The sequence below is a fragment of the Phodopus roborovskii genome, unplaced genomic scaffold, assembly GCF_943737965.1.
Source record: "Phodopus roborovskii unplaced genomic scaffold, PHOROB, whole genome shotgun sequence".
NCBI lineage: Eukaryota > Metazoa > Chordata > Mammalia > Rodentia > Cricetidae > Phodopus > Phodopus roborovskii.
Genome location: NW_026126424.1, coordinates 126755 through 148902, shown reverse-complemented (window position 1 = coordinate 148902; position 22148 = coordinate 126755). Strand labels below are relative to the sequence as shown.

General features: G+C 37.5%; 1 protein-coding gene across 1 annotated transcript in view; it reads left to right on the top strand.

Moving 5' to 3' along the window:
- The window catches only part of Tbck (TBC1 domain containing kinase), a 131353-nt gene that overhangs the window by 34958 nt on the left and 74247 nt on the right, over positions 1–22148 (top strand). The window contains exons 7-18 of the mRNA XM_051185487.1: positions 1189–1250; positions 2369–2430; positions 3199–3347; positions 6563–6704; positions 8705–8804; positions 9648–9697; positions 9850–9979; positions 13038–13136; positions 15205–15267; positions 15576–15702; positions 16803–16853; positions 18640–18723. Coding sequence (XP_051041444.1) covers positions 1189–1250; positions 2369–2430; positions 3199–3347; positions 6563–6704; positions 8705–8804; positions 9648–9697; positions 9850–9979; positions 13038–13136; positions 15205–15267; positions 15576–15702; positions 16803–16853; positions 18640–18723 — 1119 coding nt within the window. The remainder of the gene's footprint in view (positions 1–1188; positions 1251–2368; positions 2431–3198; positions 3348–6562; positions 6705–8704; positions 8805–9647; positions 9698–9849; positions 9980–13037; positions 13137–15204; positions 15268–15575; positions 15703–16802; positions 16854–18639; positions 18724–22148) is intronic.

Sequence of the window (22148 nt, the reverse complement as noted above, 5' to 3'; positions counted from 1 at the left end):
ATATTCTACCACAGATTCTTTACAAAGAATAGATACTATAGCTGTCAAGGAATTTGAAACATTTTTTAAGTTAAATTTATACTTTATATCCCCACCCAGAGGTATGCGAGTGCATTCTTCTCATTCTTCAAACTTCATATAATAAAAATAAATTATTCTTGTCCTCATGAAAAAACGACTACAGCAAGCTTTCTTATCAGACTGACTTTGAACTACCAGCCTGCAAATAATGACCCAGAGACTTATTATTAATTATGAATGCTTGGCCTTAGCTTAGGCTTGTCTCCAGATAGCTACCACTCAAATTAACCTGTTTCTATTAACCTACGTGACTCAGTTACCTCCTCTTAGTAAGGCGCATCTGACTTGCTCTGTTTTTGCTGGTGAAATCTCACACCTCGGTTTCTCCTCCCAGTTTCTCTCTCTCTGACTGGAATTCCCACCTATCCTCTCCTGCCTAAATATTGACCATTCAGCTTTCTATTACACCAGTCACAAAAAAACACATTTTCACATAGTGTACAAATATTCCTTAATAAACAACAGTGCCTGTTAGCAGTAAGGTTTTTCCTGCTGGCCAGTCTGGTCCCACCGCCAAGCCAGCTCCAGATAACACACAGAGACTCTGCATTTGATATAATGCTGTTGGCCAGTTACTAGTTTCTTATCGGCTAGCTCTGTCTTAATTATTAACCTATTTCTATTCATCTAAGTACTTCCACATGGTCTCATCTTACCGGAGAGAGGGGCTGGCATTCTTCTCTCTATCCTCCATCTTGGATCTCCCTACTACTTCCTCTCTCCTCTTAGTCCCGCCTATCTTGCTTTCCTATTGGCCAACAGTGCTTTATTCATTAACCAATACGAGAAACATATTTATACAATAACCTCTCCCATCAAGTGCCTTGAAGAGTTCCTTTAGAATTCTTCTGTATCTGTGTTTAAGTTACTATATTTTAGAACCTGTGCTTAATTAAATTGAGTGGGTAAGCTCTGTTTTTTCAAAACATGTAAGGAAAGTTAATTTAAAAAGTTTTAGTAACTTAAGCACCAAAACTACATTATGATATTTATTATGATATTTGGAAATGTTTTATTGTAGTTTTCTTTCTTTCTTTCTTTTTCCTGGTTGTGAGGATAGATTATACAGCAGTGCATACTGATCTGACTTTCTTTCCTTTTTCTTAGGCTGTGTAGATGACACTATAATAGTTCTGGCTGAGGAACACGGTTGTCTGGACATTATTAAGGTTCGTTGTGTGTCTGTCTGTACCGTTCTGACAGTCTGAGACTGGTCACATTCAAAAAACAAAACGTACCATCTCACAGTTTTGAGGTTGGAAACGTCAAGGTAAAGGTGCCCAGAGGCCCAGTTTTGTGATGGGGGGGGGGGGGACCCTGTCCTCAAGAGCCGAAAAGCAAGCTGGTGGAGGATGTGGTGGATGTGTGAAGTGTGTTTGGTAAGTAAGAATCCCATTCCCAAGATGGGGGCCCTTGTGACATAACCATCTTTATAGGCCCACCTCTCTTACTATTGCTTGTTTTTATTTTTATAAATCCCTTACAAGGTTGTGATGATATGCACCCCAGTTCCTTTCTGTAACGCCTCTTAGATCAACCCTAGTCTCCCTACCCTCCAGATTAATGCCCTATCTCTTCACAGCCCATCTAGTCCAGTCCTGTGGCCCATATGCTCCTCAGTGTGCATTTGTCCACTAGAGCATGGTCTATCTACCAAGAGCCAAACCCTTACAAATAACTGACTCTCCCTTCACTGGGAGCCATTCACTGTCATTAGCTTCTCAAGCTCTGTCTCTGTAAGTCTTTCCACCCACATTTCCATGGTGGACATCGAGCCTTGCAGAGGGTTTATGCCGTATGGCTTACACTCTGCACTTTAACCGATTGTGAATTTCTGCCTAAACCATCACTTGCTGCACAAAGAAACTTTTCTGATGTAGTCTGAGAATTACACTAATCTTTCAGTAGAGAGAGAAGAATTTAGAGGTCCATATGATTCTGGGCCCATTTAGCAGAATAATAGTAGCAGGTTCACTCCAGCAACCCATCTCCTAATGTCATCTGCCTGGCATTAAGTTTAAAGCCCCAAATTTAGGAAGGGGCAGAGTCAAACCAGAACAGTCTGTTTATGGAAGTTTATTTTCACACCAGGATACAGTTACAAGCTATTAAAGCTGTACTTATTTCTCTACAGATGCGGCTTTTTTTCCTCCAGAGAATGATGAATTACTATATTTTTAAAGTCCAAATAAAGATTTTTAAAAATTAACACATGAGATTTAAATATTCTGGTAAAATATATTCATAGAATTGATCATTTGTCTATTTTTTAATCTTTATTTACCAGGAACTTCCTGAAAATGTGATAAATGTTTTGAAGAAGTGCCTCACCTTCCATCCTTCTAAGAGGTGATTCCTTAAGACTTTTGGCTTCTCCCAAGATCCTTTTAATGTAGAGTTGATTTAGTATTTGGTAGGAGACTGATGAGTAAGGGACAATAGCTGCATATATAGCAGTACAGAATTGATACTAGTATTAAAAATGTTATTCAGAGTTTTTTTTTCTATAAAAGAAGTCAAATCATGTTCAGAAAACTGGCATATAACAAAAAAGTTTGTAATTGATCTCTCTGCCTCAAGGAGAAAAATCAGGAATGTCAGTTCTCTTAGCTGTAATGATATTTGAACAGTAACAAAGTCTGTTGCCATTATGTATTATATACTGAGCTTGACAGAATGTTAAGTTTTTAGTTGCTGATAAAAAAAAATTGAGATGCATTTCCTTGACATTTTGTTTTCTTTTCATGATCACTTTTAATTACCTAGCTATCCCTAAGCCTCCTGAGTATAATGCTAGAAAAGAATATATTCTAATTTGTCATTAGAAAAGGCACTTTATCAAGCCATGGTAGGGGCAAAGGATAGCACTATATGTAGAACTTGGGGTGTTTATGAAATGATTTTTTGTTAGAACATAAGGCACAAACAGTATCACATGAGAATAATGCAGTTATTTACTCACAAGAGCTAGACTCTGCTGAAAGGAGCTCCTTTGCTAGTCTCTGTGCTGAGGAATTATCTAAGACTTTTAACTCTCACCTTGGGGTGTATTATGTTTTGTAGGGAAATTTTTGTGACCCTTATCCATGCTGAGTATTTTAAATTGTTTTTCTCAAGGCCAACCCCTGATGAATTAATGAAGGACCAGGTGTTCAGTGACGTGTCACCTTTATACACTCCCTTCATCAAACCTGCCAGTCTGTTTTCATCTTCTCTGCGATGTGCTGACTTAACACTGCCTGAGGATATCGATGACTTGTGTAAAGGTAAAGATGAATAAAGCGTGTGATATGAGCCTTGTTTCCAAAAGAAGACCCTTAACCTGTTTACTTTTGAATTCATTAGTAACAGTATTACATTAATGGAGTTCGGTGGATAATAGCCAGGGAATTAAATGGTGATTCTTGTAGTTGTTTGTTTTTTTGTTTTGTTTTGTTTTTTTACTCTTTGAGGGCTGGCCACCCAGCTCCCAAGTAAATCCACAGGGCTTATTCTTACTTATGAATTCCTGGCCTTAGCCTAGCTTACTTCTAGCCAGCTTTTCTTAAATTATCTTTAGGCTCAGGGCTTTTACCTTTCTTTATTCTCTATACCTTTCTTCTTGCTTCCTGGCTGGCTGTGTTGCTGGGTGGCTGGCCTCCAGTGTCCTCCTCGTCCCCTTTTTCTCCCTCTCTTTTTCTCCTTTTATTTATTATCTCTGCCTGGCAGCCCCAACTGTTTCTCTGATTAGCTATTGACCTTTCAGCTCTTTATTACAGCAATCAGTTGTTTTAGACAAGCAAAGTAACACAGCTTTACAGAGTTAAACAAATGTAACATAAAAGAATCCAACATATCTTTATATCATTAAACTAATATTCCACAGCATAAACAAAGGTAACATATCTTAAACTAATTTTCCACAACAGATTCTAGAATATTCGAAATATAAGTCAGATTTTAGACTGTAAATTAATATTCCATATAATGTATTTTAAGTGATGTTAAAATTTTATTATCAGTAGGAAGTCCATACCATCATATTCTGCCTTGAAACATGAAAAGGAACACTTTGTTGATGTTGATATGTGGGATTTCCTGCCCATGTTCCTTTCTTGCTGCAGAGTATAAAAATTCCTGTTCTGTTTTTGTGACTGGGTTACCTCATCCAGGATGGTTTCTTCAAGTGCCATCCACTTGCCTGCGAATTTCAAGATTCCATTATTTTTTCTGCAGAGTAGTATTCCATTGTGTAGATGTGCCACATCTTCTTTATCCATTCTTCAGTTGAGGGTCATCTAGGTTGCTTCCAGGTTCTTGCTATTACAAATAATGCTGCTATGAACATAGTTGAGCACATGTCTTTGTTGCATGGGTGTGGATCATTTGGGTATATGCCTAAGAGGGGGATTGCAGGGTCCTATAATAAACTAATTCCCATTTTCCTGAGGAACTGCCATACTGATCTCCAAAATGGCTGTGTGAGTTTGCACTCCCTCCAGCAGTGGAGGAGTGTTCCCTTTTCTCCACATCCTCTCCAGCAGAAGTTGTCATTGGTGTTTCTAATTTTAGCCATTCTGGCAGGAGTAAGATGGTAAGAGATTCATATAAAGTCCCTCACAGAAGGGGGAAGGGACAAGTCCCCCCAGAGCACATGAGAAGTGGGGGGGGCAGTGAATGGAGAGATAAGTAGGAGAGAAGGGGAGGAGAGGAAAGCACATGCAACTAGGAAGATTGAGCCAGGGTAGGAATAGAAGACAGAAGAGAGAGAGAGAGGGAGAGAGAGAGAAGGAGAGAGAGAGAGAGAGACATAAAAGAGGGAGCCATTGTTTGAAGAGAAAACTGAACCTAAAGAAAGGTCTAGAGACCTATTAGACTGCTGCCAACTAACAATTTGAACAACTGTGGAAAGGCTACCATAAATGCCCTTCCCGGATAGTGAGATCAACAATTAACTTATCCACCATCATGGAGCCCTCATCTAGTACCTGTTGGAAACAGAAGCAAACACCCATATCTAAACACTGAGTCGAACTAGAATCCAGATGCAGAGGGAGAGGACAAGACCAGGTTGCAGAAACACATAGAGACAGCTGACCTGAACAAGGAGGAGCTAATGTGTCCCCAGACTGATAGCTGGGAAGGCAGCATGGGACTGACTCAGACCCCCTGAATATGGGTCTCAGCCAGAAGGACTGAGCAGTCTAAGGGACCTCAGACAGTGGAGCCAGGATGTATCCCTGGTGCACAAAAGGACCTTGTGGTCACATCCCCCATGGAGGGATACTCCCTTAACCTAGAAACAGGAGAGAAGTCCTAGTACCTACTTCAAATGACTTGACAGATTTAGATGACCCTACCTGGATGGCATTGCCCTACATGTGAAATTGGGGTGGGGGGATGGGATGGGAGGGTGGTTAGGGTGCATGTGAGGGGGCAGAAAGGGTAAGAGGGAGGGAGGGAGAGGGAACTGAGATCGACATGTAAAATAAAAAATAAATAAATAATTCAGGTTCTGCACCTCTATCATGGGAAGTCAGCTTTCCAATTTTTTCTAGCTTCTGTTGGTATAAGAAGCAGGCTTGTGACTAAACTTGATTAATAGGATCACAGTGGACATTTATTTTGGATGTGAGTTTCTCTTATGGGGAGAATGCTTTATTGACAAAAAGATCCTACAATACCCTTTCTCCTTCCATTCTGAGTGTAGAAAGTACATCCAGAATTTTGTGAAGCCCAGGCCCCTCAGCTGTCATTATGCATAAGCCACGGTTAGGAGGAATTCCACCTTACAAAGAAGAACCAAAAGCTGCTAGTGGTGAGCACTGCTGAGAGCTGAAGCACCCAACTGCAGTCTTTCCTCGCCTTCCAGTTTCACTCTGGGCAGGGAGACTGTGTGACCAGCACTGTCCAGAGGCACAGCTCATTAAATTATGTGACCTGCCTGTCGGACTGCAAGATGCTTTCCTTCCTTCTTACCTAGAGGTGTTCCCTCTTCCCAGGTCACTTGGGCGCTGACTGACTTCTGAGGACTAGCCATGTAAGGAAGAAAGGGGTCCTCTGACCACATTTCACATTGGCACAGGCCAGTTTTCTCCAGTATTTACTGTAAGGAACTGGTCAGCCTCCTAGTGATAAAGCTAGTAAAAGTGCCAGTATGTCCCCTTAGTCTACCACCAGGGTGTTAAACTCTGACTTGTCCACACTGAGCCTGCAGCAACTTTTCAATTATAGTTTCAGCTTTCGCTATTCCAGCTGTGGCTCCTGAGACTTCTTTCTGTTCTGTGGCTCCTTGCATTCCCCGTCCCCTTCTCTGTCTTGTGGGTAGTACTTTGCCTCCACACCACTGATTTTCAGTCTCTTCTGTTATATCGTTAGGTGCATTGGCAACTTGCAAAGTCCTTACATACAGAAGTGATGACCTTTCCTCCAGATACTTTTTGCTATCAGCAATTACTACAGACAGAAGCTGCAATGGTAATTTTAAATATTTTCCCATTAGTGGATACAGACAGTGATCACCTGGCCGAGAGATCTATTGAGGAGGTTTACTACCTGTGGTGTTTGGCTGGAGGGGACCTAGAGAAGGAGCTTACAAACAAGGAAATTATTCGATCCAAACCACCTATCTGCACACTCCCCAAGTAAGTAAAATAAAAAAAAAAATTCTGATAATAACAATTTAAATTTTTGTTGATTTTTAATTTTTCTTGAACTTTATATTTTTAATTAATTTTAGTAGATGTTCTAATAAAGCAGTTAGAACTCTGCACCTTGTTGGATGAGCTACAATTTGTAATTGCAGAGTTTCCATCAATAATTATTATTTCTTATAAAAAATGGTTTTGTAAGAGGTAATTGACTTTGTTATCTATTTGAAAACCATACAATATTAATAAAAATATATATTATCAGTGATTTTCCAAACGATGATAGCATCACGGTTCATGTAGAAACATCAGTGTATATTTCTTGACTGTTAAAATTTCAGTCCCATAATATAGGATTTACAGTTCCAGAGGGAGAGTCCCTAATGTCTGGAAGGAATGATAACAGGAAACAGAGGCCACATTCTCATGTGCACACAGGAAACAGGGAGAAAGAAGGGGGGGAGCAGGAAGTGCTGTAAGACCTCAGAGCCCCCAGTGATGCACTTCCTCCAAAGAGTCTGCAACTCCTAAAAGTGCCCTAACCTTCCCAAACAGCTCCACTGAAGACCAGGGGTTCAAATACAGGAGCCTATGAGGGACATTTCTCATTCAAACCACCATAAGAGAGATAGAAATTATCTGACAGTCACTATTTTTGTTAAATGATGATTTATCTAGCTTAGACTATAAGTTTTCTGCTTTCCCTGTTTTAAATTTTTCTTTTCTTTTTTCTTTTTTTCCTTTTCATTTTTGTACTGGTTTTCAAACCCAGGACTTTGCACTTGGGGCAAGGGAAGTATTCTGCTACTAAACTGCATTATTATCTGTTTCTGCCCCTTTTAAAGCAGTGTTTTAGACATTAATTTCTATTAAGCCACTCACACATTGAGTTAAATGTAAAATCAGAAATAAATTATAGAAAATTAAGAATTATTTGAATAATAGATTCTGAAAAGTAGGCTTTTGAAATTCTAAACCAAGTTCCAAGGATCTGTTGTGCTCGCTCTGAGAGCCTATCAGCCAGTGTGCTTTTTCTCCCTCCCTTCTAGTTTCCACCGGCACACACTTTCTCAAGAACACAATACTGTTAAGACAGCCTTTTACTGCTGCAGTTGCATGAAGAGAGACTGTAAATCACACTTGTGTCCTGCAGTGCTGTGTGTGTGTTCTAGCTTCATCTCTGTTCCTATGACAGATACCCTGACCAAGAGCAGTCACAGGGCATCTCTGAGGAAGTCAAGGCAGGAACTCAGGGCAGGAAATAGAAGGGACAGCATCACCTCTGACTAGTAAACTCACGTGACAGCCAAGACATACAGAGGGAAACAGGAAACATGACACTTCCCCGCTGACTCAAAGTCTAGCTTATATTCAGCTAGCTTTCTTGCACCTGCCTAGTGTGCCTCCCATTCTGGACTAGGCAGTTCTGCATCAATTACCAACCAAGAAAGTCTGCCACAGACATATGCACGTGCCAATCTAGGCAATTCCCTAACTGGGGTTTTTAGATGATTCTAGACTGTGTCAAAGTGAATGTTAAAACTGACCAGGACAGCATATACCAGATTATAACTAATCAGAGATATACATACATACATACATACATACATACATACATACATACATACACACACACACACACATACTCACTCACTTCACCTTGTTTGGAGAATTGTTTGGAGAAACTTCAACTAGTAGTTAGTTTTTGAAAAGTTTGTTTTTTTAGGACAAGATCTCATGTACCCCATGTTAGAATTGAACTCACCGTATCCCTGTCTATCTCCAAACTCCTGATGCCTCTGCCTCTACCTTCCAAACACTGGGATCCAGGCTTGTGCACCAACCATGCTGGGCTTTGTTTTTAAAATTAACTGTCTAGTCTGAATTTTATTTCTTCTTAATAATGGGATTTGATAGGAAAATTTTATTTGTAGAAAATATGAAATGGATTTTCTGTGATCATTATAACAACTCTTTCCTTTTTTAAATCTTAGTTTTCTCTTTGAAGATGGTGAAAGTTTTGGGCAAGATCGAGATAGAAGCTCACTCTTAGATGATACCACTGTGACATTGTCGTTATGCCAGTTAAGAAACGTAAGGATGAAAATTTATCAGACACGCTTCATAGTTTTTAAAATATTAAAGCCTCAAAGATAGCAAAAGACACTTTGTGTTTGTGCCTCATTTCCTGATACACAAGAGAGCGTCTGTAGTGAGTAGAACTGTGAGAGATTGTGTGACTTCAGCCATCACACACACTGACTGCTCACAACGCTGTTTATCTCTCCATCAGCATCAGCTGAGTCTGCCTATTCCTCTATTTGATAATGCATGATATTGAATTTTAAATAATTCTAGTTGACCAGATTCTAATGTCTTAAAGTACATTAATACCACAATCCCCTCATTATAGTGCAGCTGTGAGGTTCAGCTGTTTACACACCTGCTCTGTACATTACAACTTCATATATTTCATCAGTATTTCTGAATGAGTTCTTGTTTAAGAACTTTTACAAATATGTTACAGATGTCATGATGATCCACACAAATATCTTTAATGAATATATGGGAAAGAACCTCTTTTAAATAATCTTTAATACATGAATATGTAAAAGTACCTCTTTTAATATTCATTTTGAGATATTTTCACATGTATATTTCATATTGATGTTAGTGATTTGGTGTTGTGCGTAAGGAAGTGGTAGGAATGGCACCTGTGGTAGAGGAGGAAAGGGAAGATCTTGCTTGTGCTTAACCCATGTCAGAAGTGTGGTGTGTTTGCATGTTCATGAAAGAAACTAATATTTAGATTATATTTTCTTACTTATTTGGACTGTTTTGAATTCATAACGTTTACATTGCTATTCTTTTTAAGTAGATATTACTCTTGCCACCAAATACAATGACTTATAAGTATTTCATTTTTTAAATTTACAGAGATTAAAAGATGTTGGAGGAGAAGCATTTTATCCATTGCTTGAAGATGAGTGAGTCTATGTTGCTTTATTTGACTCTTCTTCCTGTTTCTATTAGAGTAATAAAAAGTTTGTAGATTTTTAAATAGAACATTTAGGAAGCAGTGCTTTAATTTATTAGAATATTGTCTTTGTTTTTATTTTTACTTTTTGTTCCTTTACAGCCAGTCAAACTTACCTCATTCAAACAGCAACAATGAGTTATCTGCAGCTGCTACCCTGCCTTTAATCATCAGAGAGAGGGATACAGAATATCAACTAAACAGAATTGTTCTCTTCGACAGGCTGCTGAAGGTAGGAATTCTAGCATATCAAGTGTTAGTGACAGTCCATGGGAGTTTTCCTTTAATGCTGTCAGGTCTTACATCTTGAAATTTTGAGAAAATAATTCTTATGATCTATTTTCTAATGAACTTCTCAAATTTCTAGCATTGATAGCCATTCCGAAGATGACAATATGTGCAAGATCATCTTAGATAAAGAATTAACATAATTTTAAAATAAGGCACAAAAGTCTATGGGGGAAAGTACCAATATTGATAGAGAGAAATAAAGGATAAAATATAAATCCAATTAGGCAACAAATAAACTGAACTGACCTTTACAAGAAATGATAATACACAATTACAATGTGTATGTCATTAGAATGTCCCATGTCATTAACAAGACTAGCATGGGCTTGTAAAGACTGGTCTTCTCTTTTTAGAGCAGATTGGAAACATTTTTGCAAAGCAATTTTAAGGTGTTTATCAATTACCTAAGACATGTACATATCCTGTGTGCTCTAATAATAATCTTCTAGAAATCACTTCAAATTATGGATTTATAGAAGGACAAATGTACTAGATATACAAGAAGTCACAGTTGCTTATGCTCAGTGCATACTTTCTACACCACAAGAATTTTACAAGGTTCTTGCATATATTTTTGATCCTATAATGCTAGAATCCTCATTTTCAGTCACTTACAATCTGCCCAGAGCACAAAACAGATAGAAATGATTAAAAACAGGTAGAATTAGCTCCTGTTTTAATCTTGTTACTCAACTTTTAGAAATGGTTAGGGGTTGATTCATTTGTTTATTTATATAAATAAAGCCAGACCTAGTGGATATTAATCTTAGAAATGTATTAAAGGACACTTCAGCTCTGTCACCAATATATATTTCAACATGTCCATACTAGAAGATGACATCTGGTGATTTGAAACATTTCCTATTTCTTGCCTTGATGCTATTTTCCTTTTAATTATTATTTTAAAATTATTATTGTATGTATATGATATGTTACTTATTTATTATGTATATATTATATATGTGTGAGCACCTGTGACATTGTGCATGTAGAAACCAACTTTGTGGGGTTCATTCTCTCCTCTTGTTTTTACATGGATCCCAGACATCAAACTCAGATCATCAGGCTAGTGCATTTCTCTGACTCCCTTTTAGTCATATGTCAGATACATAACTGACATATATAGCTGTACATATTTATGAGGTACCAATGTGCAAAGTACAATCCTCAAGTCAAAATAAGCTTATCTATTTCTTCAAACATTAACATTTATTTGTGGCAAAATAGTTATCACTTTTGTGACTTTATTGTAAGATACATTGTACTATTATGTATAGTCACGCTTCTGTGCAACAGAACACTAGAATTTACTTCATTGGCCTAACTGCACACATTGAGCAACTTTTCCTTCCTTCCTTCCTTCACCACTCTCCTCTCCAGCTTCAACTAGCTACACTGAACTCTACTTTGAACTTGTAAATTGTTTCTCTTCTCTGATTCACATATGCGGGAGACCATATGTATTTGTCTTCTGTGCTTGGCTTATTTGATTTAACATAGTATCTTCTTGTTTTATTCATGCTCTCAAAAATTATAGTATTTCATGTTTTGGAGCTGAATAACACTCCATTTACAACATATGCCATGTTTCTACTTATCATTGATGGACAAAATTTTGTTCTATTTATTGCATATTATGAATCATGGTAGTTTAATAGAGATGTCAGTCCAGTTGTCTTGTGGACATAGTGATTCCATTTCATTTGAATTCATTCCCAGAATTGTAATTTGTGGATCATAGTAAGTTTTACAGGTTGAATATAGAATGTCCTCACAGGCTTGTGTCTGTGAACACTTGGTCACTCTGTTTTAGGGTGTTGTGGAACCCGTGAAAGGTATAACCTCCCTGATGGCCATGAGAGCTAGCAGTAGACTCTGAAGTTTATAGGTCAGCCCTGATTCTGGCCCCCACCTCTGCTTCCTGCTGGCACCAAGGAACAAGTAGCTGCTGTGCACTGAAACATCACATGCCTTTCCCACTGTAATGGGTGGCATCATCCCAACCCGTGGGCCAGACAAACCTCACTTCTCTTGGGTTGTTTCTGTGAAGCATTCTGTCAGTGACAAGCAAAGTAACTAGTAACAGTCAGACAGGTCTGTCTTTAAGATTGTGAAGAAATTCCATCCTGTTGAGTTCCTATGTGTCTATTATTTTCAAACTTTGTCTGCTCACTGATTTCTAGTTTTACTTTATTGTGGTTGATAAATATGCATGATATGATTTTACTTTTTATTTAATTTCTTTATTGATTCTTTGGGAGTTTCACATCTGGTCCCCCCATATCCTCCCCTCAACCCTGGAGCACCCCCACACACAAAAGAAAACAAAATAAAGTAAGCAAGCAAGCAAACAAAAACAAGGACAAAAACTAAAAATAAAACAGAAGACAACAACAAAACCTCGTTGCTTCTCCTTCTTTCCCAACCCTCCAACAACTCGTCATTCATCCTGGTGGCGATGGAGACTTCAGTGTGCCTTATAGTATGTGCACCTCTTTGTCAGTTTACTGGCAAATGTTCATTGCCGTGAGTCACTGGTCTGGTTCAAGGCCTCTGGTTTCTGGCACACTACCATCACTGGATCCTTACTGGATCTCCTCTGGGATGGCCTGTGGCTGCCCCAAGTCTTGCCAGTCCTGAGGGTATGATTCCACAGGACCAGTCCCTTCATGAACTCCAGCAAGTCCAAATGAGGTTGATGTTAGCATGGGCCAATTGAAGGCCTGTGTCACCTCAGAGGACCTTAGGAAGATGAAATTCAGAAGGCCACGTTGCGCCCGCCCACCCTTTGCTGGTTCAGGGTAAACTGGCCTTGCCTCTTGCTGGATACTACCGCAAGAGAGCTAGCCCTGATCTTCACAGGAGAACTGACCCCTGCACTCAGGAGAGATGGCCCTACCCTTCACCACAAGAGAGGGTGAACCAATGACCCTGAGGGCACAGACTGCCCAGCTCAGCTACCACCCGGACCCTTTTTGACTATTTTTATCTTATCATAGGCTTATCCATATAAAAAAAATCAAATCTGGAAAGAAGCAAGAGTTGACATCCCTCCACTTATGAGGGGTTTAACCTGGGCTGCTCTTCTGGGAGTAGAGGTAAGAAGGCAAAGGTTATAAATTGATGAGTAATGCATAAGAATATAAAATGGATAGTATAGGGATTCATATTTACCTTTCAAATGCTTGGGAAGCTGTGGCAGCAGATTATGAGTTCAAGACCAGTATGGAATACATGGAGTAACCCAGTCTCAGCAAAACTATAATATCCATCTAATTTTTACACTATTGGTAGAAAATTTTATGTTGAAATATTAACATCAGAATATTTGACAATTTTAAATAGAAAAATACATGAACATGTTTTTAGTGAATATATGAAAATTATAAGTATGTGATCCTCCTTATGAAGTATACCCCTTTTTGAATATAACTTCAATGTATAAGTTATTGCAAATAGATAAATGTTTTATTCCAATTATGTCTTGTTAAAATCATGAATGTAATTTAGTGGCTTTTAACATAGCTGCTTGAGTTAGTCCAAGCTGCTAAGAGAAATAACTGGCCTTGTTTGCTACACCTGATCTGTGGTCATGAGGTAGAGGGCATTGTCACGGGGCTGCTCATGACATATCAAGATGGTGAAGGATCCTTGCCACAGTGTTCCATTTCCTAACAATTTCTTTTTCATTCTGTCCTCCTGTATTCTCTCATAGATACATGTCACCACTTTCGTTCCCGCAAACATTTTTAATTTTTATTTAAATTTATTTCATATTTATATCATTTTCTTCCTCCTACTCCAACTTCTCCAAGATCCTCCCCACCTACCTACTTTCTGTTCATTCTTGAGAATGTGCTCTCTGTCTAAATAAATAAATAAATAAAACCACCTCAGAACAGGCTATCAAATGATCAAACAAAAGTCAGTAAGGCAAAAAAGTAATAATAATAACAAAACAAGTGCCAAAAACAATGGAGTCCTTTTATGTTGGCCTAGTGCTCCTAGATGTGGGCCTGCCCTACCCTATAGTGTAGCCTCAAGTACTTTTAATCTTTACAGGCTCCTGTTGGCAGAGTATTTTTCTTTATTCTTGATTTTCTTAATGAGCATCTAAATTACTTTGAATTTGTTACTTCACAAGACTGCCTATTGTTCCTTACCTCCATAGTACTAATTGGTACTGTAGTCCAGAAAGACTTACATCAGATTTTCCAAGCCTGTTATTAATGGGTAGCCCAAAGAAATTGATCCAGGAAATAATTTTACTAAATCCTTGGCTTTTCCTACTACTATAGTAAGTCATAAAAGTAAGTTTTTCATGTGTGATCCTATAGAACATGAACAAAAGTGCTGTATTTAAATATCATTTTGTACCTAAGAAATGTTAACACACCTAATGTTTCTATAATTACAGAGTTTCCACCCTACCCCAAACATTCCTAGTACTATCATTCTTCTGAAAGAAAATTATTTTATTTGCCTCGCCAACATTAACAGAAAAATCTCTGTTAAAGACAAATCTCACTCTAAAGTAATACCTTCTTTATGAAATTTTTAATTTATAATTTACTAATGCATAGAAAAACAACGTTTTGGTGTGCTCTCTAGCTAAGTGACTTATGTCATTTATCTTTTGGTATATATAATCCAGAGGGACACCTCTGGTTGTTCTTGTTTCTTTTTGAGGTGAGGTCTCAGGCTTTTGTCATGCTGTCTATCTGCTTGTACCCCTTGAATGTTAAAGGTGTGCACCAACACACTAGGTGAAGGTCTACCTCACCAAAATGGCAAATGTCACTTACTGTAGACCACCATCATACACATGGTCAAAAGGTAGAGAATTTCTAAGTTGCAGACTGATTTGAGTTTACCATAGTTGGGTAGGTCTTGAAAAATAAGTATATACGTGAAACAAGTTTCTCCTGCTAAGCATCTCTAACACAAGCATTTGAAGTTTAAAAGTTTTGAGTATTGACATCTTGCTGAAAAACTAATGGATTTTACATTGTTTTAGATTAGAGATACTTACTGTACCAGTAAATTTTATGCAAATATTCCAAAATTAGAAAAACTATAAAGTTGAAATACTTAAGATCCTAGCATATTAATGTGTAGTGCCATTTTATTAAGGATATACTAAATTAATGTGTTATTTTTTTGCAGGGAGCTATTCATGCCAAGTATGATGCAATTGACAAAGACACTCCAATTCCCACAGATAGACAAGTAAGGTTTTCCTAAGGCAGTTCTGCCAGTTCTTTTAATGCTAAAAGGAGTGAGAAAATCCTCTTCTTTCATTATGACTGTTCTGCCACTGCCTGATATATGTGGTGCTAGAGAAGGAGTTATTATGCTGAGAAACTAATGTGTGATATTTCCAAAGATTAATTTAAAAACTCAAAAAACTTTTATCAGGAGATTATAAAGGTGAAATATTCTATAGCATATTCCTTCTCTCATGTGTTGAAGAAGCAAGGACTAGAAGTCTGTAGGGATCATCTGTTACAGTGTGCCTTAATGTTTGCGGGTTACAGATTGAAGTGGATATCCCTCGCTGTCATCAGTATGATGAACTGTTATCATCCCCAGAAGGTCATGCAAAGTTCCGACGTGTACTGAAAGCTTGGGTAGTTTCTCATCCTGATCTTGTGTACTGGCAAGGTAACTTTTTAGATATTAGTACTTTTCTTCAAGTCTTTAGTCTTTCATTTGGAGAGGAAAGAAACCTAAAATTCCAGTGCAATTTGAAGATGTTAATGTTACATAAATGATCAAACAAACTTGGTCTAAATGCTTTGAAGATAACATTTTATATGATATTTAAAGATAAGCAGCTTGCAGAGACTTTAGAAAAGCAGTCTAATCTTCGTGGAAACAATTTTAATCTTATCAAAGTAGTGAAATAACTTATACCATAAAAGACTTTAGGCTGTTTGAGAATGTTACTATTTAAGTATTCCTAATACATAATTATTGTAATTATTAGGAATGGAATGTCACCTTAAAAATTGCTCATTTTATTTGTTTCCTTTTTCTCCCTAGTATCTTTAATGTCTCTAATCCTGGATTTTTAGCATTTGCCATTAGTATCTTTATGACCATTAATTCATAAATGAGAAACCTATTCAATCCAACCCTATTTTTCAGTGTTTTGTTATGAGCAGCGGTTTTTGATTTTGAGTACCATATTGCTTACTTGCTACTGGTAAAGTTGTGATTATTTTTTTTACCCAATGCATTTCAGAAATGTTCTATATACTCTGAACCCATTATAGGTATATTTTGTGAATTCTTTCAGCATGATAACAGAATAGCACTATTATCAATAAAATAAATGTGTTTGTATATTTTTTCACTAGTTATACAGGTGTTTTCATAATTCTGAAGAAAAGCAGCTTATAGGGCAAAGATACATCTCTTAAATAAGAGCATACCTGAAGAGGCCAAGTACTTGCCAAACTCACATATGGTTTGAGTCAGAACTGTGATTAAAGCCTCTGACATACTTCTGTGCCACTGCTGCTGTGTTGCTCTTTGCTTCATAGTCATGTAGATGATTGATACTAACTGACTTGTTTTGGACACTGATGATATGTCAGATACTATTTTTTATTCTGTATAGTAAGTACTGACAGAACATGCATCCACGCAGATGTACTTACAATGTTTACTACAATTGGGAGGGATGAAATAGGGTAAGATGTCTACGGTTCGACTGGATGTGTTCATTTTTCTCTTTTGCTTCAACTCGTCTGCATTAGGTCTTGACTCACTCTGCGCTCCATTCCTATATCTGAATTTCAACAATGAAGGTAAGCCTTTTTATCACTCAGAAATCATTATGCATATTATTCTTAAATATCAGGTTCAAAAGTAGTTCTTGTCTTAAAGTTCTTTTATTTTTACCTTGTATCATAAAATATTGTGAAATAATGTTAGTTTCTCTTTCATTTATTTATTATTTTTTCTTATTTTATATATCCCAGTTCCCTCATCCTCCCATGCCCCCACAACCCCTCCTCCCATCCCATCCCCCACCCACTCCACAGGGAGGGTGAGACCTTCCAGGAGGAATCACCAAAATCTGCCAAGTCATTTGGAGTAGGGTCTACACCCTCCCTCCTGTCTCTAGGCTAAGGGAGTATCCCTCCATGGGGGATGTGCTCCTGAAGTCCTTTTGTGCACCAGGGATACATCCTGATTCCACTGTCTGAGGTCCTTCTAGACTGCCCAGGCCTTCTAGCTGAGACCCATGTTCATGGGGTCTGAGTCAGTCCAATGCTGGATTCCCACTATCAGTCTGGGGGTCCATGAGCTCCACCTTGTTCAGGTCAGCTGTCTCTGTGGGTTTCTGTAGCCTTCGCTTATCACTCCTCCCTCTTTGCAAGTGGATTCCAGGAGATAAGCTCAGTGTTTAGCTGTGGGTGTCTGCTTCTGTTTCCAACAGCTACTGGATGTAGTTAATTTCTCTCAGACAATGAAAATAATTGAGTATAGAAGTGTATCCCTTGTCACCAGGCCATATCTAAAAGTTTGGTGGAAATTAGGCTAATTCTTCTAAATTAATTTGCCTACTTTGATAAGCGTTTTTATAGATGTTGGGAAAAGATTTTTGACTTTTCTAGAAACTGAATATATTTTCTAAATAATTTATAAACTAAACAATATCAGCAAGGTTTCTCCCTCATTATGTATCCCGCACACGTTCTAGCAATTGTACTTGTTTAATGAAGACCTCTTAGTTCCCTTTCTGAACTAGGTCTGTGTCTGTTTGGTTCTCATAGACTGGTACCCATTTTTTTAGTGCTTCCAGCTCTGTTCTCATACAGCTAGTTCTGACAAACTTTGTTTGATGGTATTTTTGTTAATGGCAGGTTTTTTGTTTTCTGTCCCTGTGTTTTAGGACCTTTTATAGTAGATTTGTAGAATAGTACTTGGTGGCTTCAAAAGAATCAAATTTAGAATTCTGAATTACATCACACATGGAGTACACTATCCTATATTACTTTAATATATAGGTATCCCACCTCAGAATCTGCATTTGTCATGTAATCATAATGTAAGCAACAGAAAATTCTGAATATGTTTCTGTCTCTGAATGATTTTACAGTTTACAGGTCTGATGTACTCAGTCATTAGTGTAGACCTCAGCTTTCACTGTGTTTACTTAGGTATATCCAATCATTAGACACTGATCCAAGAATGATAAAAGATCTGTATTGGAAAGTACAGGTTATGACTAGTAGTCCTAACTCCAGAAATCTTACCTGTACTAGTATTAATTAATTCTGAGGTTCATGTTCCCTTGTTAGTAATGAGTGCTAAGAAATTAAAATAAATGAACTTCAGGCATTTAAGATTTTACTTCTATGGGATAATGATTGCTATAGCAGTTTGAAATTGAAATTACTAGAATGTTTATCTTTTATTGTCTCAATTTTTTTAAATAGCATAGGCTTTTCCCCCTGTAATTTTGTTTTTCCAGCACTTATTACCATATCTGTTGTTTAAATATAGACTCAAAAAATTGGTACTGAGTGAATAACAGCTGGCCATTGCCCTATTAACTGATTTTGTGTTTGCTTTATTCTTTCTTAGCCTTAGCTTATGCATGCATGTCTGCTTTCATTCCCAAATACTTGTATAACTTCTTCTTGAAAGACAACTCACATGTAATACAAGGTAAGCAAATTGCATTTCTTGTCTTCGTGTAGGACAAATTTCTATCAAAATAATAACCCAGTCTTGTCTTCATATAGGAACACATTTTTATCAAAACTAACCAATCTTCAGGGTAATAGTTTCGGCCCAGCAGCATATGATGATGGTTCATTACCAAAACCCAGGAAAAAAGATGAGGAATTATTTTCCTCCAAATTCACAAAGGATTCTTGTCCTTCCTATGACTATCCTTAATGACTATTTAATATCTGCTCTCAGTTCAGTTCAGATGCAGAATGTTAGTCTAAGAATATGGAGTTTGCTTTTTATCTCTACCAGTTAAAACAAAAGCAAGCTATTTTGGAGGAGTCTTTTATAATTTACAGTATGGGCATATGTTAGCCAATGACATTTGCACATAAATCATTTCTGAATTGTTGTTTTATGAGATTGAGGTGTATTCTCACCTTAAAGATAAGGCTGTTAAAAAGACAGCATAGAAAAGATGCATGCCATCTAAGCCTAGGGTATAACATTTCCCCAGTTTTCTGTTTAGGTGTATATTTTTCCAAGTCCTTTATGGGAAAGGAAAATACTGTTTTCACAGTGATGTTCCTGTCATTTATAGCAATGCCATGTTGCTTTAGGTTAGTAGATGACTAAATTCAGATGGTTTTGAAAGCTAAATATGGCAGTAACTACTCCAGATTCTGTGTGCCAGACCAATGCAAACTAGGATGTATGATCCCATCACACAGACATTCAGCGAGTCCTTGATGTAGAGAAAGGGGGTAAGAAAGACATAAAAACTGTAACTGTCAAGTATGATGTAAGCAAGTCCCCTTTCTCCTGTACACAAGGTGTGCTGGGGATTGTCAAATCACTTTGATGGTCATGATTTAGAAAAGCCAGTTTAATGAACATCCATGATATTTAGCTTTAATGGTAGGATATATGGAGAAAGCAAGGAACGTATGAAGTGTTGATTCTGGCAAGAATGTCTTGTATCACGTGACTAAGATTCCTCCTCCCCCCCCCCCCAATATTGAAACTGTTCTGTTTTAACTAGAAAGGCTACTAGATAAGCTTGCTTACTACTTAAAAAAAAAAAAAAAAAAAAAGGTTCACATATTTAACCCTAAATCAAGATTACTTCTCTTGGGCTGAGGAGATAACTTAGTGGTCAAGTGCCTGCCTAGCATGTGTGAGGCCCAGTTTCAATTCCCAACACAACATTTTTTAAAAATCATTTTTATCTTTCTCCTCTTTTGATTCCCCTCATTCCATTTAGTTATAAAGATTTGTGCTTGTTCTTTGACGTTAGTAAGGAGGAAAAGGCTTTACTGCCACCTTGTTCGTGGAAATAACTTTGCTTCTTGAGTGCTGGACTCCACATGCCTTGTATCCGTTTTGTTTGTTTGGGTTGGGTTTTGAGTCTATAGGCTGAAACTTGGTTTGTAGCTCTCAAGCAGGCTTTGTTCCTCCTACCTCTGGCATGCTGGAGTTGGAAGTACACAGGACCACTGGCCACATCTCTCTGCCCGCTGATGCTGCCATCATCTTCAGGATAAACTGGCAGTCTTATGGAAGATAACGGTTAGCAAGTTGAGTGTCCTTTCTGAATGGCAAGCAAACACAGCCATTTGCTTTGAACCTGTCACCAGTGTCCTTCATTTCTGCTTCCCCCAGCTGAGAGACTCAATACTGAGAAGCTAGGCAGAGAGGAAGCCAAGGCGACACTTATGTGGAGACATGGGAGTTATCTCTCATGCACTCCATGAAGCTTTCTTTAAAAAATGAATATAACTTATTTATAAACAGCAATAAAAAGTTATGATATTATCAGGTAAAATTCTTACATCAGTTACATTGGGGATTGTAATTGCAGAGCATATAATAAGTAAAAGAAGGCAGTAATTTTTAACACATAGGAATTAGAAAGCACAATTCATTATCATTACATTCCTCACTGGAAAATCTGAAAATGTAAGGTTTCTTATTAAAATATAGGAAGTTTATATGTGGTTTTATGGACTAGTATAGAAACTACACTAGGTTGTAGGGATGATTGTATATCTTCATTTTTAAAAACTGAGTAATACTTATTCACCTTTAGAAAATGCTGTCTTTGAGACGATTTTAAGAACCATGATCCATGTTGTTATCATTTTTGTATCTCATAACTATAGCGCTTTAGCATTTTATTATCCCTTTAAAATGGGTTAGTAGGGCCTGGAGAGATGGCTCAATAGTTAAGAGCACTGCGATGGCTCAATAGTTAAGAGCACTGCTTGCCCAGAAGACCTGGCTTCAGCCCCCAGCACCCATATGACTCCAGCTCAACAGGAAACAACGTCCTCTTCTCACCTCCTTAGACACAAGGCATGAGTGTGCTATACAGACACTATGCGGTCAAAATATCCATAGACATTAAAATATACATATTTAAAAAGAATCAGTGATATTAAATGTATAGAATCTTCTATTTTAATCTAGCCATCGTTCTATTTCTTTATAACTACCATTATCTTTCTTCTCAAAGCAAATCAAAGGATACCTGCAATTGGATTTTTTTTTTTTTTGGTTACTTTGGGGAGTTTTAAATTCTATTAGGAGAGAACATGTAACATGATATGCTTAAACATGTTTACACATGTTCTTTCATATTCCCCTTAAAATAAAGAGCTCACACTGAGCCTCATTTGAAAGCTATTCTCCATAGCCCAAACTTTGCCAGCTTTATAACTTATATTTAGCTATGTGAAGTTGCAGTCAATACAATAATACCTAAATGGTGTATTTGTATATCTCTGTATGTAAGTATGTGCATGCTGGTATAAATCCAGTCGTTGGTGTTTGGCAGAACACCAGGAAAATATGGGTGAGGTTTCTTCAGTAAGTCCTTAATTAGCTGTGTAAATCTCATAGTAATTAAGTTTATCAGGCTTAAATATGAATGATGTTTAATAAACCCAAGCATAGCTGTGGAAAATTGCCTGAGGCATGAATTTCTGCTTTAAATTGAGACATGCTTTTTAGATGCTGGAAGTTAGTAACTATAGCATATCAATATACAATTGAGTACTTGTGGGACTGATGTTCATACTTCTAGCTTCTGGGCAAATTGAAACTATAGATAAACCATACATAAAGGAAGGCGGGACAGCAGTTATAAAAAAGGTAAATGTCAAAGACTCCTAGTGCCTTCCAACATGTCCCAGAGCTTCAATTTGATTTGTAACTTTAGAAGCTAATTGAAATTATACCATTTTGTTCTGAGAGGGGAAAAAAAGGCGGGGTACTAGATAAATTGAAATCTGTTGTACTAGAATGTAGAGTAAATCAAGAAAAGTGTTAATTGAGCATCCCATTCTTTATCTAGAATGAGTAGATAATGTTCATGGTAGGTCAGTGATGTGATTCAGTTATACCTTTGAATTGATTAT